Source organism: Cnephaeus nilssonii (genome assembly GCF_951640355.1).
Source record: "Cnephaeus nilssonii genome assembly, chromosome: 24".
NCBI lineage: Eukaryota > Metazoa > Chordata > Mammalia > Chiroptera > Vespertilionidae > Cnephaeus > Cnephaeus nilssonii.
Genome location: NC_137095.1, coordinates 14,185,819 through 14,205,925, shown reverse-complemented (window position 1 = coordinate 14,205,925; position 20,107 = coordinate 14,185,819). Strand labels below are relative to the sequence as shown.

Below are 20,107 nucleotides of genomic sequence, written 5' to 3'. Positions count from 1 at the left end.
CCCATTCCTTGGGCATCGGAATAGACTGCGAGGTTCCCAGGGGCCCCCTAGAGGGGTGAGGTCAGCGACTGCCCAAACCCCTCTTCCCGAGGTCACCATCCGGCGCCGCCGAGTGCGAACTTCTGCTCCCGATGTGCTCAGCGTCCTAGGAGCACAGGCTAGGACGGGCGGTGTACCCCCTGGTGGAATTCACGTGTTCAAAAACCCGGCCTTCCCCTGGAGGCCGGTCGCGTCTCATCTCCATCCTTCTCTCTGGCTTTGCCACGTACAAGCCGGAGGTTTTGGTTAAACCTTCATCATCCTTGCCCTGGCTGGTTTGGCTCAGTGGGTAGAGCGTCGGCCTGCGGACTGAAAGGTCCCCAGTTCGATTCCGGCCAAGGGCACGTACCTGGGTTGCAGGCTCGGTCCCCGGCCCTGGTTGGGGCTCATGTGGGAGACACCAATGGAAGTGTCTCTCACATCGATGTTTCTCTCTCTGACTCTCCCCCGCCTTTCCACTCTCTAAAAAAAAATAAAAAATCTTCGTAATCCTTAAAAGGATCACTTCAAAGGGGACTTCAAGGCCCTTTGAAATCTGGCTGGCGACGACAGCTGCCATTGATGTCACCTGTCAGTCTTTCTAGGCTGTACTTTGCCCGTCCTCTGAACAGATCTGCGAGCTAGGTGTCGGGCATGCTTCCCCTTTGGGGCCGTGTCCATAACGGAGTGACTAGACGTCTCAGTGTGACAGAGGCCTTGGTAGAGGGACCGCTGACCCCGTCTCAGTCTGGCTGGGGCTGTCGGTGACCGGTTCATGCTGACCTGTCCACTGCCGGGGCTGCCCGGCGGGGGCTGTCCTCCCCGAGCCCATGACTCAGCTCGGACGGCCGCCACACTTCTGTCTTGGCTGCACCCTCCTGCTCCCTGAGCTTGTCCCCATGGAGGCACCGGTGCCTCATGTGCCTCCGAGGACTCTGCGCTACACAGACACGGGCTTTCCCGTGTGCCGTGTCCCTCAGCGCCTGGCCCAGGGCTGGGAAGACTTAGTCCCCACTGTTGGTGAATGACTGATGACTGGATGAGTGATTGAATGGACGAATGATTGAATGAATGAGTGACTCAATGAATAGGAATGAATGATTGATGGAATGACGAATGATTCAATGACTAGAAATGAATGAATGATTGAATTGTTGAATGAATGAGTGAATCAGTGAATGAATATGAATGAATGAATGAGAGTGAATGAGTGAGTGAATGAATGAATGAATATGCAGGAACTCCAGTGTGTCCAACCAATGTGCATCTGATTACAGGCAGCCCTTGGGTTACGTCGGACTCGACGTATGTCGTTTCGTGGTTGCGTCACCATCTCCCATTTATTTATTTAAAAAAATAGTTCCGTCATTTCGACCTACGTACATACGTGCTTTATGTTTTTTATTATTTACCACAAGTAAAGGTCAGGAATTGTTATCTTTCTTTTAATTTTTTTTACTGTTTTACTTCATGACTGCTGTGTCTGTGCTCCATGTGAGCGACGTAGGTGCTGATGTAGGCGGGTTCCGACTTACGGCGAAAATCGCGTTACGTGGCGCCGTGGGAACGGATCCCGACGTCAGCCCAGGACCTGCGGTGTGTGGTTTCCTCTCCTATGACTTAGCGCTGGCGTTTGTGTATTCCCCTCTGAGTGCGTACCCCTCATCTCTGCCCTGAGCCGTGAGGGTGTGCCGGCTGCCAGTTGACGGGAGAACCCCCCGAGTTCCACGTCCCCCCGCCCATCCGCCCGAGAAGCTTCTCTCGTCCTCTCTCCTGCGGGGCTGCCGGACCGCCCTGTCCTCAGAAGGGCGCAGTCTGTCCAACCCGCGGCCTTTCCCGTTTCCCACGGTATCCCACGGTTCGACTCCATGAAAACGATGCGTGTCTTTGGTGTGGTTTTTCTTTTCTTTCTTTCTTTTTTTTCTGGAAACGCCAATTCCACTTAATACTTCCTCCTCCAAGTTCCCACGGCTTTTCTCTTGCTTGGTTTCAAACTCTTCCAATATTTTCTATTGTCTCCCGTCTCCTGGACCCCATGGTTACAAAATCAAACGGGACCCAGCAGCTGGGCCTGGGCCGTGCCAGGCGTGCCTGGGGAGCGCCCCGGCCTCCCCTCTCCACCTTGGCCGAGCCACTGGTTGAGTGGAAGGGTTCCCGGAGCCACAGGGCGAGGGGACGGGGGAGCCCCTGGGGCCGGCCTCCCGGGCCGGTGGCGGCGTTGCTGCTGCCATGGAGCTCCAGCTGCCAAGACAAACACGCGTTTGGAGATCAAGTGGGAACCCCCAGAGGTTTTCGTCTTGGAAAAATAAATCTGGAAGTGTTGGGCCAAGAGGCCCTCTTGCAGGTCTGCTCAGCCTGCATGCGAGCGTCGGGGGGAGCGCAGAAGGCAAGGATGCTGGCGAGGGCGCCGGGGAGGCCCGGCTCGGAGCGGAAGAAGGGGCTCCGGGCGGAAGCCCCCGGCGCTGCTGCTCCCCAGTGTGTACCCTTGGGCTTGTCCCCTTCACCTGCCATCTGCGGCCTGGTGGCGGGACCCTGCGTGCCGGCGGTGAGGTCAGAATGGAGTGCGCACACAGCACATGCTCAGCGTGTGGCACGGCGCCCACCGCCGTGGGAAGTGGTGGCTGTGATTTTTATTAGCTATTTCTCGAAGCTGATCGGCTGTTGCAGGGTCTTAGTTTCAGAAGGTACCTGGTATTTCCAGTCAATCAGCCCTTCTTGCCCACTCTGCCTTCAGAATACAGTTGACCTCTTTTTTTAAAAAAAAAATATATATATATTTTTTATTGACTTCAGAGAGGAAGGGAGAGAGAGAGAGAAACATCAATGATGAGAGAGACTCATGGATCGGCTGCCTCCTGCACGCCCCACACTGGGGATCGAGCCTGCAACCCGGGCCTGTGCCCTGACCGGGAATCGAACCGTGATCTTCGGGTTCATAGGTCGACGCTCAACCCCTGAGCCACGCTGGCCGGGCCAGTGGACTCTTTTTAAAATATATATCTATTACTGATTTATCATCATTGATGTTTCTATCTCTCTCCCCCTCTCCCTTCCTCTCTCTCTGTGAAATCAATAAAAACTTATTTAAAAATGAAAAGGAAAGTGAGCGACGAAGGCAGCCAGTGCGGACAAAGAGCTCTGTGTCCTGTGGCGCTCCGGAGCAGGGGGGGCTAGGAGAAGGGTAAGGCAGGTCAGAGGGGACCCCGGGAACACAGTGCCCTTTCCCGCCTTTGCACTTGGGGTGAGGAGCGGGGAGCGGGGAGGAAAGACGTTTTTGCCTCTGCACAATGGCGAGCGTTGTCTCTCTCAGATCACACCCCTCGGAGTCCCCCCTGGAATGTGTGATGACGGAGGAATCTGTGGCAGAGTAACCACGTCTGCTTCAAGCCGTTCTTCTTTTTTTTTTTTTTAAGTTTATTTTATCTTTTTAGAGAAGGGAGAGGGAGGGAGAGAGAGAGAGAAACTCCAGTGACGAGAGAGAATCACGGATCGGCTGCCTCCTGCACTCCCCACACTGGGGATGGAGCCCGCCACCCTGGCATGTGCCCTGACCGGGAATCAAACCCTGACCCCCTAGTTCATAGGTCAGTGCTTAACCACTGAGCCACACCGGCCCAGCCAGAATCGATTTTCCTTGTGCAGGGGTGTCTGCCGTCCGTCAGAGCAGTTGTCCTCTCTGACCTCTGCCCGGAGGCGAGCCCTCCGTCCCGGTCACTAATGATATGTCCACACATTCCTTTGGGTGGGCGAACACTGCCCCCCTGGAAGGGGCAGGACACGGGTGGTCTTGCTCTGGGATGGCCGCGGGCACGCGTGCTCGGACCCCAGCCGGCCCGCTCGGCGTGGGGAGGCTCAGAGGCCGCCCAGGTGCGCTCCCCTGGCTCCGCGCCCACGCCCGTCGGGGCGCCAGGCTTTGCAGAAGATCCGGCAGAACAAAGCCCCCTTGTTGCTGCCACACCTCCCTGTCCCAACGTGCCAGGCCCCCCTCATCCCGGTGAGCCGTCTGCCAGCGAGGTATCCAGAGCGAGCCAAAGCCGGCCGGACGCCCAGACTCAAAGCGGAGAGCCGTCTGCACACCAGGGCACCTCCCGGGGCGTACCTGCCGCCTGCTTCCTCCCGGCTGCTGTGTTGGTGTTTAGGCCACCGTCGGCGTTGTTCCAGGTGGATGCGTCCACAGTAGCTACGGGGCAAAGGGCAAAGGGCAAACTGTTGGGCGATCGCTCTGGTGCCGTCAATGCCGCCCAAACCCTCTGGGGCCAAGGCGCGATGCCGTTGACTAGGATGGTTTGGGGCACAAACCCACTTGGCTGACGAGGTCACAGCATAGGGTCTGGACTGGGCCCCTGTGTGGGGGCCAAGAGCTTCTCCAAGGCTCTCCGATGGCGCCAGCCCCGGCTGGGGTCCCCGAGCCACCGGCCAAGGTGCCAGCTGGGGTGAAGGTACCTCTCGGCCAGGCCAGCCCTGAGCTTATTCCTGCTGCCGGGAGCTGAGCGCCTTAGACGTCGCAGAATTGTGGGCAGTTTCACCCCAGCTCTCTGTCTTCCCACAGGCCCGCGCAGAGCAGGCTCCCACCCCGTTTATGATTTCTTAAAATGTATTTGTACTGATGTCAGAGAGGAAGGGAGAGGGAGAGACGGATAGAAACATCCGTGATGAGAAGGCATCACGGATCAGCTGCCTCCTGCACGCCCCCCACTGGGGATCATGCCTGCAACCCAGGCATGTGCCCTGACCGGGAATCGAACCTGAACCTCCTGGTTCATAGGTTGACACTCAACCACTGAGCCACACGGCCAGGTGCAATGTCCTTATTTTCGCATCCTGTCAGCAGCAGGAGCCCCGCCCAGGCCCCCTCAGGGCACGGGAGGGAGGGCTTCTCGTGGCCGGTTGACTGGAGCTCAGGGTGCTGAGTCAGCATCCACATGGCAGCCGGCTTCCTGAGGTGGGTGTGGGGACTTCTTTACTGAGGGGCTCTCGTGTCCTTGCCAGGGGAGTGTTTATGGACTTTTGCTCAGGAGCTGGTGCCCAGAGCCGCCCTCGGGCCTGGCCTGACCTCCCCCCACCCCTGCCCCACTCCCACGCGCGGCCCAAGAGCCAGGGCCACCCTCGAGGGGCCTAGATCAAAAGTCCCCTCCGTACTGCCCTCGACCCTCGGCCTGGGTCTTTGAAATTCCGCCTTGCATCCCCAAGAGGGTGGCTTCGCTGGGCCAAGCATTCGCCAGAAGTGTGGTTTCTTCATCATTCTGAGAACGCGGGTCTTTTTTCTCTGCTGACTTGGCACGCGTTCCTGCGCACGGCCTTGCATTTTATGCTTCCTGTGGAAATAGAGCTGCTAGCGTGAGGGGGAGTGAAGCCGTATGTCAAGGTCGTCCCAGGCAACTTTCTAGAGCATTCCATTGCACGGGTCCTTGGAATAGAGTCAAGGCAAATTGTAGACACAGCTCACGTGGTCCATAGGCGTCCTGACTGGGGATGAGCCCGCAACCCAGGTATGTGCCCCGACCGGGAATCGAACCGGCGACCTTTCGGTGCACGGGGTGATGCTCAACCAATTGAGCCACACTGGCCAGGGCACGCTATTTGCCTTTAAACGTGGCTCACACATTTATTATTTTTACATTTTTAACTTTTTTTTTTATTTTTGAGAGGAAAGGAGAGGGAGAAGGAGAGAGAAAAATCCATGATGAGAGAGAATCACGGATCGGCTGCCTCCTACACACCCCCTACTGGGGATCGAACCCAGGCATGTGCCCTGACTGGGTATCGAACCATGACCTCCTGGTTCCTAGGTTGAGGCTCAACCGCTGAGCCACGCCCGCCAGGCTGGTTCACAAATTTAAATCACACTTCCATCCACTTAGAGCACGGGGACTTGGGAATGAGCCTGAACTCAGGACTCGATCTCAACCACCGTGGTTGCCAGTGAATAGCCGTAAATTTCTTTCTTGTCGTTGGCACATGGCATCCCGGTGACAACCAGGAGGGTGCTGGTGCCGTGAGCGGTTGGTGGGAGCCCAGGATGGTCCGAGGCGTGGGCAGCTGGGCCAGCAGCTGGGACTGTTTACCCGGGACTGTTTGCCGGATGAACCAGAGTTTACACTGTCCTGTGTTTACTTCTGGAATCTGCAGTCCCCTGGCAAGTCTGTAAGAATTATGTGCTGACGCCATGCAGTTTTCTCCCGACAAAGAAAACAAGGAAACCTCCTTGCCCCCAGTTTCCGCACCAGAAAGGTGCTCCTCCCAAGAAGAGGAAGCTGGCGGCGCAGGCAGAGCGTCTGCCCTGAGATGACACGGCGGGGGACAGGCCGGGCGGCTCCCGGGGACGCGGTCTCCGTTCGGGAAAAACTCGCCGCAGCCCTTCTTGCCTGTCCTCAGCATCTCCGATTTAAAGAATGTGTTTTGCCAGGGGTGTAGGAGAGAGGGAGTTGGGATAGAAGCACACAATTGTGTGTTGACCGTGAACTTCCTTCATATCAGAATCAAAATCTAGGGGACTTTAAAAATATATATACACTTTTTTTTTTATTGATTTCAGAGAGGAAGGGAGAGGGGGGGAGAAAGAATCATGGATCAGCTGCCTCCTGCACGCCCCTAATTAGGGATCGAGCCCACAACCTGGGCATGTGCCCTGACCGGGAATCGAACCGTGACCTCCTGGTTCAGAGGTCGATGCTCAGCCACGGAGCCACGCCGGCCGGGCCTGGAGGACTCTCGTGTGTGTGCGCACCTCCTCTGCCTCTGTCCCATGTCTCCTGGGAAAGTGAAATATAGCCAATACCTTCAGTCTTCATAGCAAGTACATATTCGTTCTATTCGGTTTAAGCCACACACAGAAAGGAGGAGACAATTAAAAAGAGCTATAATGACTTCACCATTTCTTGGAGGTAACTGCTGTTAATATTACTGCCTCTATCCCTTGAGTCTTTTTATCTTTAGGATTAAGAGCATTTGGACCTGGCCACGTGGAACCTCTCCTCCATCCCACCCACGTCTCTGTATAAACACATTAAGGTTTAGGGAAATCTTCTGAGTCTGAAAAGATTATTCACTGTCGTTGGTTTATCAGAACTTTGGTGAGGGAGGCCTGGGGTTTGCCTGGAGGAGCTCGAGTGTTGGAGAAAGAGAGCCCTGCTTCTATCTGAGGTTGGTGGCCCAGCCTCCATTTCTCCGTCTGTGAAATGGGGCCATGACCCTTGCCAAGTCAGGAAGGGCCAAGCATTCGAGCAACACCTGCCCGTGGACAGGACCCTAATAAATGCTATTGCCTTCCGGCTTCCCTTGTGTTCCAAGAAGCTCTGCCAGCATGTGCAATTGATGCTTTTATTTTTTTGAATATATTTTTATTGATTTCAGAGAGGGAGGGAGAGGGGGAGAGAAACATCAATGATGCAAGAATCATTGACGGGCTGCCTCCTGCACCCCTGAGCCCACGACTCAGGCCTGTGCCCTGACCGGGAATCAAACCGCGACCTCCTGGCTCATAGGTCGACACTCAACCACCACTGAGCCACGCCGGCCGGGCTGAGTTTTCCTCTTTTGTGGACGAGCTCCGATGTGGGGATTAGGTGGGTGTTTGCCGGTTGGCGCCTTTGCAGCCGGAGTGATGGGGTCTCTGCCAGCCGGCAGCTCACCCTCCCTCTGGACGGCTGTTTCCCTCGGGGAACGGGGAACAGCGTGGCCTTTGCTTCCCGCTGGAGCTCCTGGTTTCGTGCCCCTTTGACCCTGCAGCCCTTACTTTACAGCAGCCTGGGGTCCCCCCGACGTGGCTGTGGGACTCCGCGCGCTTGCGCACCGTCGCCCGTAAATGCACTCGGGTGTGTCCGGGCCCTTTCTTTCTCTTTCCCTCGCTCGGCTCCAGGACCAGGGTGCTCACAATCGCAGTGAATCGTAAAAAGCACTGGACCGCCCTGGCTGGTTTAGCTCAGTGGATAGAGAGTCGGCCTGCGGACTGAAGGGTCTCAGGTTCGATTCCGGTCAAGGGCACATGCCCGGGTTGCGGGCTCGATCCCCAGTGTGGGGTGTTCAGGGGGCAGCCGATCCATGATTCTCTCTCATCATGGATGTTTCTCTCTATATCTTCTCCCTTCCTCTCTGAAATCAATACAAATAAAAAAGTAAATAAAAAGCACTGGACCTTGCCCGGCCTGTGTGGCTTAGTGGATTGAACCTTGTCCTATGAACCAGGAGGTCACGATTCGATTCATGGTCAGGGTACATGCCCCGGTTGCGGGCTCCATCCCCCAGTAGGGGGGCGTGCAGGAGGCAGCCAGTCCATGATTCTCATCATGGATGTTTCTCTCTCTCCCCCTCCCTCTCTATTTAAAAGTCAATTGAGCCCTGGCTGGTTTGGCTCAGTGGATGGAGCATTGGCCTGCGGACCAGAGGGTCCTGGGTTCAATTCCAGTCAGGGGCGCATGCCTGGGGTTGCGGGCTCGATCCCCGGTGGGGGGCATGCGGGAGGTAGCCAATCAGTGATTCTCATCATTGATGTTTCTATCTCTCTCTCCCTTCCTCTTTGAAATCAATAAAAATATATTTTTTAAAAAAGTCAATTGGAAAAAAATAGCCCTGGACCTTCATCCACCCTCGTGTGAGAACTTTTTTTTAAAAAAAACTAAACCGAGCCTTTGTTTCTAGCTTTCCAGAACTCCTCTGCGCCTTGGGCAAATTAAAAGGCAATTACTGGAAGGCTCTGTGCTGAGCGGCTCCCTAGCCTGTGCGTTACCTCAGCAGAGTGGGGAGTGGGGACTGGGGCCGCCTGCTCCGGCCCAGGTGCGGCGGAGGCTGGGGTCGTGTCCGTGTGGCGGTGAGTGTGCTGGGTCAGCAGACGCCCCGGGGACGGCAGGCTCGGCACAGCCGGCCTTGGCTGTCGCCCTTACCCCCTCGCCAGACGGCTTCTCCCGGGCGTGCTCATCGGATTGTTTGTAATTAATTTATTGGCCCCGGAGGCCTGGCCTGGGCCTGGGATGGTGCTGCTGGGTGTGGCTTTAAGCGCACGTGGGTGCGTGTGTGTGTGTGTGTGTGTGTATGTGTGTGCACCCATGTGTGCATGCAAGTGTGTGCATGCATGTGCGCGCGCGTGTGTGCACCCATGCGTGCATGCATGTGTGTGTGCATGTGTGTGTGTGTGTGTGTGCACTGCACATGCATACCGGCAGGGCTGCGTGGGAGTGTGCGTCTGGCTCACTGCTGGCCACTTCACAACAAGCCACAAAGAATGTTTTGGGTGTTTTTTTTTTTTTTTTAAATAAAACCAGAGAGATGACCTGGAAGGCCCCGAGGAGCCAGACGGCGTCCTTGCTGGAGGTCACGGTCACCTGCAAGGCTGGGTTGGGATGTCCATGAGCAAGGCAGCATCACACGGCCAAAAGCCATTCTCTGTCCCTTTCATCCGAACGTTCTCCCCCGGGCCCCGCGTGTTGCTGGTTTCTAGTGAAAGTGGACACACGGAGTGGTGCCCGGCTCGGTGGACCCCGGGTCAGCGCGTCTCCCTGCGGCGGGGAGGCTAGCGAGCGGGTCGGGGGCTGCTGGAGGGACCAGGCGGGAGGGAGTGGCTCAGGTCCACCCCAGGGTGAAATGATATCCACAAGGAGGATGTTACCCGGCCGGCGTGGCTCAGGGGTTGAACATCGACCTAGGAACCAGGAGGTCACGGTTCGATTCCGGGTCAGGGCACATGCCCGGGGTGCGGGCTCCATCCCCAGGGTAGGACGTGCAGGAGGCAGCCGATCCATGATTCTCTCTCATCATGGATATTTCTCTCTCTCCCTCCTCCTCCCTTCCTCTCCCTTCCTCTCTGACATCAATAAAAATATACTTAAAATTTTTTTAGAAAAACACTTGATAGGCATCTGTTGTGTTACTGTTATTACTAGGCTGAGGCAGGAGCGTCGCGTGCCCACCGATCCCGCTGTGAGCTCCGGAAGGCAGGCCCGGTCCGTGCCCCTCGTCACCCCGTCTGCCCTCTCTTCGCCGTGCGTGACGTGCGGGTCGGGGCCTTCCTGGCGGGGGCGGACCCGGACTCTGAAGGCCGTGTCTGTGTCCCCGCTGCAGGCATCGCTTACTTAGGAGGCGTGTGCAGCGCCAAGAGGAAGTGTGTGCTCGCCGAGGACAACGGCCTCAACCTCGCCTTCACCATCGCCCACGAGCTGGGCCACAAGTAAGTGTGGGGCCCTCGGCCTGTCTAACGCCTCTCCGCGGACGTGTCTCTGCGCTCCAGTTCCCCGCGGGCGGGGTCCGTGCTGCCCCGCGCCTCTGCTGCTTCCACGGCGTGGACCCCAAGCTCCCCCAGCCGCAGGCTCGGAGGGTTGGAATCTTTATTTTTTTTAAATATTTTTTAATTGATTTCAGAGATGAAGGGAGAGGGAGAGAGAGAGAGAAACATCCATGATGAGAGAGAATCATGGATCGGCTGCCTCCTGCACGCCCCACACTGGGGATCGAGCCCACAACCTGGGCATGGGCCCTGACCGGGAATCGAACCCTGACCTCCTGGTTCAGAGGTCGATGCTCAACCACTGAGCCACGTGGCCGGGCGGTGTGTCCTGTTGGAATTAGGGCTGTTGTATCACCGACGGTCGGGGTTGGTCTTTCTTGCAGGCCTAAAAGGGTCTGCGGGCAGGCACGGCGCCGGGGTCTGCTTTGCCATCAGGCCGTCCAGGCTCGGTTTTCGGATGCGCTCCTCCCTGGCCCCCCGGGTCCTTCTGTGCTTTGCTACTCAGCTCCCGGGGCCGTCAGCGCCGGACTGAGGGGCAGTCGGGCACGCGAGCAGGGTGCTCCGGTCTCACGCCAAGGTGCGTGGCCCCCGGACCAAAGTGTGCGTGTGAGCGTCCTCCCAGCCCCGTCTGTCTGCTCCAGCTTCCAGAACCGGACAAAACGCTGGGGCTCCCGTCCTCTTGTGATTATACTTTCTCCACGTGCTGCTGAGCGTTGCCGGGTCTTGCCATGCATTCATGGGCAAGCCCGCTCCCGTCCTCCCTGCCGTCCGCCTCGGCCACGTCCCTCCTCCTCCTCCGGTGTCCGCCCTGAGCGGCAGGACTGGCTTCCGAGGAGGGCCCCCTCCTTTCCCGCCCCCGCCTCCCTCTCCCACACCAGCCACAGCAGGCTCTCCTTCTGCCCCTGTCTGGGGAGATTGTGAACGGGAGGGGCGGGACAGCTTCCGGAGCCGCAGGAGCTTCTGGCTGGCGGCCCCGTTCAAGTGGCCTTTGTGCCCTAAGCGGGGATTTCCCACTGCCCAGCAGTGCCAGGAATCGCATGGAAATCACCAAGATTTCCTTTGGCGTCTGACCCTGGACGCAGAGTCCAAGGCGAGGCAAGGACACTGCTTGAAGCCCGGCCCCATGGCTCCGTGCTTGAGCGTCGACCTATGAACCAGGAGGTCACGGTTGTTCGATTCCCGGTCAGGGCACATGCCCGGGTCGCAGGCGCCATCCCCAGTGTGGGGCGTGCAGGAGGCAGCCGATCCATGGATCTCTCTCTCTCTCATCATTGTTTCTATCTCTCTCTCTCCCTCTTTTTCTCTCTCTCGCCAATCAATGAAAACATATTTAAAATAAATGAAGTATTTTCCATGGGGGTTTGTTTACTAGAACAGCTTCCGCACCCTGATTTTGAAATCTCTCCCGCCCTCCCTGGTCGTCCTCACCTGTGCTTGGAGACACCCACACTGGGGGGCTCCGTGTCTCTGGGGGAACCACACACTGAGAGGCTCTGGGCCCGGAACCCCTTTGCCTTCTACATCCCGGATGGGATTCTGCAGGGAGGACCTCCTTCCCTGTCTTAATAACCCGCTCTCCGCTACAAAGTGGCCGCTCCTTCCCTGTCTTAATAACCTCCTCTCCGCTACAAAGTTGCCGCTCGAATAACCCCTCATCGGCCTCAAAGTTGCCGCTAGTGAAAACACCAATTACCGCTTGGGCGCCGCTCCTGGCGTTGCCGGAGACGGCATCCCACCCTCTTCCCAGGACGGCTGCTCCGAGCCGGAATCCGGAGGGGCTTTGGGGGCGAGCTGAGAGCTGCGTACACCATCATTAAGGCGGCCAGGAGAAGCTATTTTTATCCTGCACCTCGAATGCCAGTTGAAGCAGGCGTGATTAACTGCAAGGAGCCTATAATTTGCACTAGGGGAAGTGAAGTTTGTTTTTTTTTAAAGATAAAAAGGATTGCTTCAGAAGAGCCTCTAAATAAATAAATAAATAAACAAATGGAAAAGAAAGAGCAGTAACAAAGCCGCCAGGGTTTCAATGGTGTGGAAATTTCAACAACAAATCTTTGGCGTCTAGAGAGACCGCACTTCACGGAAAGCCCCTCAGAGGAGCGTTTCATAATTGAGCAGGAGGAGGTTTCCACGTCTGAAACCCCTCCGTTCCTGAGACTCTCCACCCTCAGGGTCTAGTCCGTAGGTGAAACGTGTGGGCCTTGAACTTGGGGCAGGGCCAGATTCCACCAACCGCAGTGCGCTCCCTGGACGCGCCGAAACTGTGCGCCTGGATTTCCCGGGGAGCTGTAAAGGGTCCAGATGTTTCTCCCATGCACTTCATTTGCCGGGGTGGCATCTAAGTATTTTGATTATTTCTTTCTTTTACATTGAAAGTAAGCAAGCTACGGGATAATTTTTTTGTTTAATGTATTTTTATTGATTTCAGAGAGGAATGAAGAGGGAGGGAGAGAGAGAGAGAAACATCAAGGATGAGAGAGAATCATCGATCGGCTGCCTCCTGCACAGGGATGGAGCCCGCAACCCAGGCACGTGCCCTGACTGGGAATGGAACCTTGACCTCCTGGTTCAGAGGTTGATGCTCAACCACTGAGCCACCCCGGCTGGGCAAGACTTTTATTCCCTGAGTGCAGGAAGCGCTGGGCTTGAATGAGAAGCTCTCCGTCCAGTATTCGGTCATATCTAGCTTTGCCATTAGCATAGTCCCTGTGTCCCTATGGAGAGTGTATTGGTCTTTGCCTCTAAAGTGAATTCAGGCCCGACTGTGGTGGCTCAGTGGTTGAGCCTCATGCTGTGCACCAAGAGGTTGCTGGTTCGATTCCCAGTCAGGGCACATGTCCAGGCTGTGCACTCCATCACCACTAGGGGGCGTGCAGGAGGCAGCCGATCCATGGTTCTCTATCATCATGGATCTCTCTCTCTCTCTCTCTCTCTCTCTCTCTCTCTCTCTCTCTCTCTCTCTCCCCCCCCCTCCCTCTCCCCCCGCCCCTTCTCTCTTCCTCGCTGAAAATCAATAAAAACGTTGAATATTTTTTTAAATCCCAAACCTTCTGAGAGGGACAGGCAGGCTGAGAGCCTCCTAAAACTGCCACTTCCGTAGCGCCTCAGACACGTAGGGTTTGGGGAGAAGCAGCGTGCTCCTTGTCTCCAGACCCAGTCAGACCCCGGCCCTGAGTTATTGTGTGGGATGCGTCTGGGCCCCATGTGACAGGAGGCCAGTCCGTGTCCCGAATCCCACAGCCCCTTGACGTTAAAATTACAGTGTGCGCTTCACACGCCTCGTTTTTGTGAACTATGGCGCTGCCAGAGGAATGGACGCCTGGGATGCAAACCTACAATAACACGAGCCTCTCGGTCAAGCAGTCCTTCATTTAAAGGCAAATGCCACGCTCCCAGCCCCAGGGCTAGTCCATCAAACTGGAGCTTCACCAGGCGCTTACTTAGCGGTTGACCATTTTTAGCCGCCAAGTAGCAAGCATGACTGACACAAGTAGGTTTGGAAGGAACATCAGTGGGCCCTGGACAGTGTGGCTCAGTGGTTGAGCATCGACCTATGAACCAGGAGGTCACGGTCAAGGGCACATGCCCGAGTTGCAGGCTTGATCTCCAGTAGGGGGTGTGCAGGAGGCAGCCGATCCATGATTCTCCCTCATCATTGATGTTTCTCTCTCTCTCTCCCTCTCCCTTCCTCTCTGAAATCAATTTTAAAAAGGGGGGGGGGGAGGGCGGATTGGATGCTGGACCCTGGAAGCAGAGGTGAGAAGCCCGTAGGATAAGTGTCCCTGTCCCCTCTTCCTTCCTCGGCAGCTTGGGCATGAACCACGACGACGACCACTCGTCCTGCGCCGGCAGGTCCCACATCATGTCGGGGGAGTGGGTGAAAGGCCGGAACCCCAGCGACCTCTCTTGGTCCTCCTGCAGTCGAGATGACCTTGAAAACTTCCTCAAGTAAGTCCTGGAGTCCCTCTGTGCCTTCCATGCAATGGAAAGTGCTTCCAGGAGACGCACCACGGGGCCTCCGCACGTGTGGGAAGGGGCAATGGATCTCAGAATGCTCAGCTGCCCTGAAGCATGGTCAGGGCAGGGCCTCCCGTATCGGCCACGCTTTCTCCCTCGTGTGCACCGGGTGTGACGTGTGCACCTGGTGTGATGTGTGAACCTGGTGGGCCGTGTGCGCCTGGTGTGATGTGCGCGTCCTGCGAGGCGCAGGCATCTGATATGACGTTGGGCACCCAGCTCATATTAAAAAATGCTTGTTGGTTGATGGAAATATCAGCACCGTGACCGTGCCTGGAGCTGCTTCCTCTCTCTGCCGTGTGTGACCGTGAGTGGACACCACTGCGGCGGTGGCCGTGGCTGGAGCAGACAGATGCGCTCCACACCCAGGCTCCTGTGACAGGGACGCGCCTTCACCAGGGACAAGGGCTCGTTCAGTGTTTCTTACTGATTGGAGAGAGGAAGGGAGAGTGAGAGAGAGACATCCATGATGGGAGAGAATCATGGATCGGCTGCCTCCTGCACACCCCACACTGGGGATGGAGCCCGCAACCTGGGCGTGTGCCCTGAGTGTGACCTCCTGGTTCCTAGGTCGACGCTCAACCACCGCCACACCGGCCGGGCATCCCATAAGGAATGTGGAGGCGCAGCCTTCTCAGTGACTCAAAATCAAAACAAAGACCCAGGCATTTGCGTGTCGACTTACCTCTTGTCTGTTTCAGGTCGAAAGTCAGCACCTGCTTGCTGTTCACGGACCCCCGGAGCCAGCATGCCGTGCGCCTCCCTCACAAGCTGCCTGGCATGCACTACAGCGCCAATGAGCAGTGCCAGATCCTGTTTGGCACCAACGCCACCTTCTGCAGAAACATGGAGGTAAGCGGCCCGGGTGGGGGGTGGGGCGGCCCAGGCAGGAGCGCGTGGAGGACACAGGTATTCACACTCCACGCACCTGTGCACGCACACACGTGTATATGCATCCACACACATGTATATGCACATACACAAGCAGGCATGCATATACGTCTACCATCATGGGCATTGGCACAGTGCATGCCTGGAGAGCCGAGTGCACACACGGGTGCACGTATACACACGCTCGTACACTCAGAGTCAGGTTTTGTTATGTAACGTGTTCACTAAGAAACCCACATTGCTATCGTATGCCTTTGTAGTTATTTTGTATTTGGAATTATATTTGCATTGAATTGTTTCCTTGGTAACCTTCTGTCCTTCATCATTATGCATGGACAGATAGTACTCTGAGAAGGGGCTCAGAGTCCCCACCCGGTGCCTCCTTGTGGGAGGCCAGGTTCTGGGTGCCTGGGAGTAGCGGTTCAGCATTTGTCCCCCAAGGCATGTGCCGGCCTGCGGGAGTTATTACTCTTCTTCTTTTTTTAAAAAAATATATTTTTAGCCAAAACCGGTTTGGCTCAATGGATAGAGCGTCGGTCTGCGGACTGAAAGGTCCCAGGTTCGATTCCGGTCAAGGGCATGTACGTTGGCTGCGGGCACATCCCTGGTAGGGGGTGTGCAGGAGGCAGCTGGTCGATGATTCTCTCTCATCGATGTTTCTAGCTCTCTATCCCTCTCCTCTCCCTTCCTCTCTGTAAAAAATCAAAAAAAAAAATATATATATATATTTTTATTGATTTCAGAGAGGAAGGGAGGGGGAGAGAGAGAGAGAAACAGCAATGATGAGAGAGAATCATGGATCGGCTGCCTCCTGCACGCCCCACAGTGGAGATCGACCTCACAACCCGGGCATGTGCCCTGAGCGGGAATCGGCCCTGACCTCCTGGCTCATAGGTCGACGCTCAACCACGGAGCCACGCCGGCCGGGCTGTTCTTCAGGTGAAATTTGAACCCAGAACCTCCTTCCACTGGACTCCATGTGCGTTCTTTTGGCATTCACCATTTGGAGCCTAAAAAGGCCATTTCCTCGCCCTAAGGTTTGGGGTGAAGGACTCTGGGAAAACGCTGCTTCCGGCGGCGTGGGAGCACCTGGCTTCCCCTGTGCGCCAGGCCCTGCTTCCTGGAACACCTGCAGGCAGAGAACCAAGGCAGTTAGGGCCCTGGAGACACGCCGCCCCCCCACCACCACCACCAGCATCGCGTCTCCCTTGTGTGCAGAGGCTGGTGCTGTGCGCTTAGAGCTGCCCATGGAAATAAGAAGTGCAAAAAACAAAAAAAAACCAAAACTCATTGGCATCGCCTCATTGGCACTTGTTCCAAGTCCTTGGCAAATAGAGCCGTCTCCTCTTTTAGCCAATGGTAATGTGATGTTTTTAATTCAGGAAAGCGTTTCAAGAAAGTCCAAACCTGCACGTTATAAACAGCGGGTAGTAAATATTTATTAGAAAGGGGAGACGAACTTGACCGATGAGCCAGTCCGGTCTTTTTTTTTTTTTTTTTTTCTTATGCCGACAAGTCACTCCTGTCCTTGTCAGCAGTCCCTGCAGAGCAGGGTCTCCCTCAAGGTGAGACTGCGGGTGGTGACAGCTGGAAGGAACAGCGTGGCATTGCCCCCTCCCGGCCCCCATTGTTTTTAAGTGATTTTTTACAAATATATTTGTATTGATGTCAGAGAGGAAGGGAGAGGGAGAGAGAGAGAGAGAAACATCAATGAGGAGAGAGAATCATGGATCGGCTGCCTCCTGCACGCCCCCTACTGGGGATCAAGCCTGCAACCTGGGAATCGAACCTTGACCTCCTGGTTCATAGGTCGATGCTCAACCACTGAGCCACACCAGCCAGGCCCCATGCATAATAATTACAATGTTACTGACTATATTCCCTCTGCTGTACTTTACATCCCAGGGACTATCTGCAATTACTGCTCTGTACTTCTTAACCTCGGCATGCTGTGGGTATCGTTTTGTGTTTTTTTAAAATATATTTTTATTGATTTCAGAGAGGAAGGGAGTGAGGGTGGAGAGAGAGAATCATCAATGATGAGATCTCCTACTGGGGATCAAGCCCATAACCTGGACATATGCCCTGACCGGAAATCCAACCGTGACCTTTTGGTTCATGGGTCAACGCTCAACCACTGAGCCACACCGGCCGGTCCAGGTATTTCTTTTGATACGTCTTTCCCGGGGTTGTCACGCTCAGCTCGATTTAGGAACTACCGATCTAAACGAAGCCTGCCCCTTTAACACCCACGGCCACACCTGGCCAGAGAGGGCGGCAGCCGGACGGGAGCCTCGCCCTGCCCCTCAGACAGACGGGCCAGGCCGTGCGGTAGGAAGCTGGGTCGGATGCCAGGGTGAATGCCGCCGTGCCTGCCTCGGTCCCAGCTTCCTGCCCGGCAGCTGCAGCTCCTCTCAGAACTATGGGGCTTTGGCAGCAGATGGCCCCAATTTTCCAGAAGCGTTTGAGCGTTTACAGTAGACATCCTCCTCGGAGCGCTCTCCCGCTCTGCGCTCTCCCTCATGCCTGTTCCCCTGGCCGGCTGCACGCCTGGGTGCCCTGGCCCTGCCCTCCCCCAAGCCGTCCCCCTTCCCCCTGCACCAGGTGGCCCCAGCCAGCCCCAGCCAGCCCCAGCCAGGTGATGGTGGTCTCTGCCACAGCCTTTAGGAACATGCAAGGAGTGACCAAACCCGGGACTCACGGAACCTTCCAGAAGCAGGCCTGGCATGCCGGCGCGGGGAAGGGCTTCAAACTGCAGGCGTCTGTGTGGAAAATGTGGATTAGTCACTTGCAGTGCCAGCGCTTAGCGTTTTACTTTATCTCCCTCTTGGCTGGTGTTATCAGCAGCATATTTCGGAGGGTTTTTACATAACCCTTCCCGTCAGCACTGCGTTGAGTCAGAGCGTCTCTCCATGCACTCAGCGGTGCCGCGCGAGGAAGGGGATCGAGACCACCTGGAGGGGACTTCACAGGGGCACAGCCAGCTAAGAGAGACAAGGTCAAGCCTGGAATGAACGAGCAGGGGTGTCTTTCTTCCGAGGGACCCACACCTCCCCACAGTGCCTCAGCGTCCCGGGGAAGGCAGCTGCCCCGGGCGTGTTTGTTACACAGCATCTCGAGGGCCTTTGCAGCACAATGCACTTGACATGACGTCCCCGTGGCAAACATTGAAGGCAGCCAGTGAGGGAACAGAACCAGGGAGCAGTTTCATTTCTCTGACGCTTTGTGCCGGTCAATGGCATTCCACTGCTACTTAAGGACTGCTCCTGGGGCGGGGAGTTGGGGGACCCTGGGCACTCCCACCCCTGATTCGGCTTGGGTCACTGCACCTTTATCTGCAGAAACTGTTTTAATGTGCGTTTTACATATATATTTTTTTTCCATTGATTTTTAGAGAGGAAGGAAGAGAGAGAGATAGAAACATCGATGATGAGAGAATCATGGATCCGCTGCCTCCTGCACGCCCCCTACTGGGGATGGAGCTTGCAACCCGGGCATGTGCCCTGACCGAGAATCGAACCGTGACCTCCTGGTTCATAGGTTGACGCTCAACCACTGAGTCACACCAGCCGGGCAGAAGTTCCTCATTTTAATATAATATAATTCATTAGTGTTTCTTGTTATAGTTCAGACGTTTTGTGTTCTGTTGAAGACATCTTTGCCTGACCTCATTCTCCCTTTTTTTTTTTTTTTTTGATGCTTAGGAAAGTTTTATGGGAAAGCGCTGTCTATAAAATGCATAATAAACAGTTCCCGCCGCCTTCTTCCTCCCTCTCCTGCAGGGCCCGTTATGTCTCCTAACCCCCAGCCCCCGCCCCATACATTCCTCCTGCCTCAGCCGTGTCCCCAGAGCTCTCGGGTCAGGGGGCGCGGAATCAGCCGTTTAATGAGGTGCCGCCTGTCGCTCTCTACGGGACCAGCTGGTGCTGTGCCCCGGGCTCTCATCTCTTTCCCGCTCACATGGGGCGCGGGGGCTTTCCTGAACCCAATGCGCAGTATTCCGCTTGAATCATCAACTTCTCTCGGGCCCAGGGCAGCTCCCACATCCTTGGAAACAGGCGCTGGGGCTGTTCTTAGCTCTCGGTCCACACCCCTCGGGCGCTGCTTTCCTGCCTTTTCCCCTTTGTCTCTGTCCCTTCACATCTCTCTCTTCTCGTTACTCCTCACCTGAGGGGATTTTCCCGTTGGTTCTTTTTTGTTGTTTTATTTATTTTTTTAAAATATATTTTTATTGATTTCAGAGAGGAAGGAAGAGAGGGAGAGAGAGCTAGAAACATCCATGATGAGAGAGAATCGTGGACCGGCTGCCTCCTGTAAGGCCCCTACTGGGGATCGAGCCTGCATCCCGGGCCTGTGCCCTGATGGGGAATCGAACCCTGACCTCCTGGTTCATAGGTCAACCCTCAACCACTGAGGCACGCCAGCCGGGCATTTTTCCATTGATTCTTAGAGAGAGTGGAAGGGAGGAGAAGAGATAGAGAGAGAAACATCCATGTGAGAGAGACACATTGATTGGTTGCCTCCTGCACGTGCCCCGACCACGGCCGGGGATCGAGCCTGCAACCCAGTTGCGTGCCCTTGACCGTGAATCGAACTCGGGACCCTTCAGTCCTCAGGCCGATGCTCTCTCCACTGAGCCAAACCGGCCAGGGCTGTCCCCTCCCCTCCTGGACGCGTTCTGCCATTAGCAGCGTGGACAGCGCCTGTTCCACGCAGATGTTTGAGATTCCTGGGAACTGAGCTCGGCACGCCCTTGGCGAGCCCCGCGGTGACTGCCCCAGCTGTGCACAGGGACCCCGACGCTCACGCTGCCCCAAGCGCACCTCCAGGCCCCCCGGCCCTCCCTGGAGGGGCACGTGTCCCCACTCCAGCTCAGGTGTGTTTTTGTCGTTGATTGGGTTTGGCCTCCTGCAAACACTGTCTCTTCAAAGAGCCCTAAGGACATCTGGTCTCAATTTTCCGACC

The 20,107-nt window shown here is 56.0% G+C and overlaps 1 protein-coding gene across 2 annotated transcripts in view; it reads left to right on the top strand.

Annotated features, from left to right (window-relative positions):
- Window positions 1-20,107, top strand: part of ADAMTS17 (ADAM metallopeptidase with thrombospondin type 1 motif 17) — an 88,109-nt gene that overhangs the window by 25,668 nt on the left and 42,334 nt on the right. For both annotated transcript variants that reach the window (XM_079764018.1, XM_079764017.1), the window contains exons 8-10: window positions 10,072-10,177; window positions 14,042-14,182; window positions 14,953-15,103. In XM_079764018.1, coding sequence (XP_079620144.1) covers window positions 10,072-10,177; window positions 14,042-14,182; window positions 14,953-15,103 — 398 coding nt within the window. The remainder of the gene's footprint in view (window positions 1-10,071; window positions 10,178-14,041; window positions 14,183-14,952; window positions 15,104-20,107) is intronic.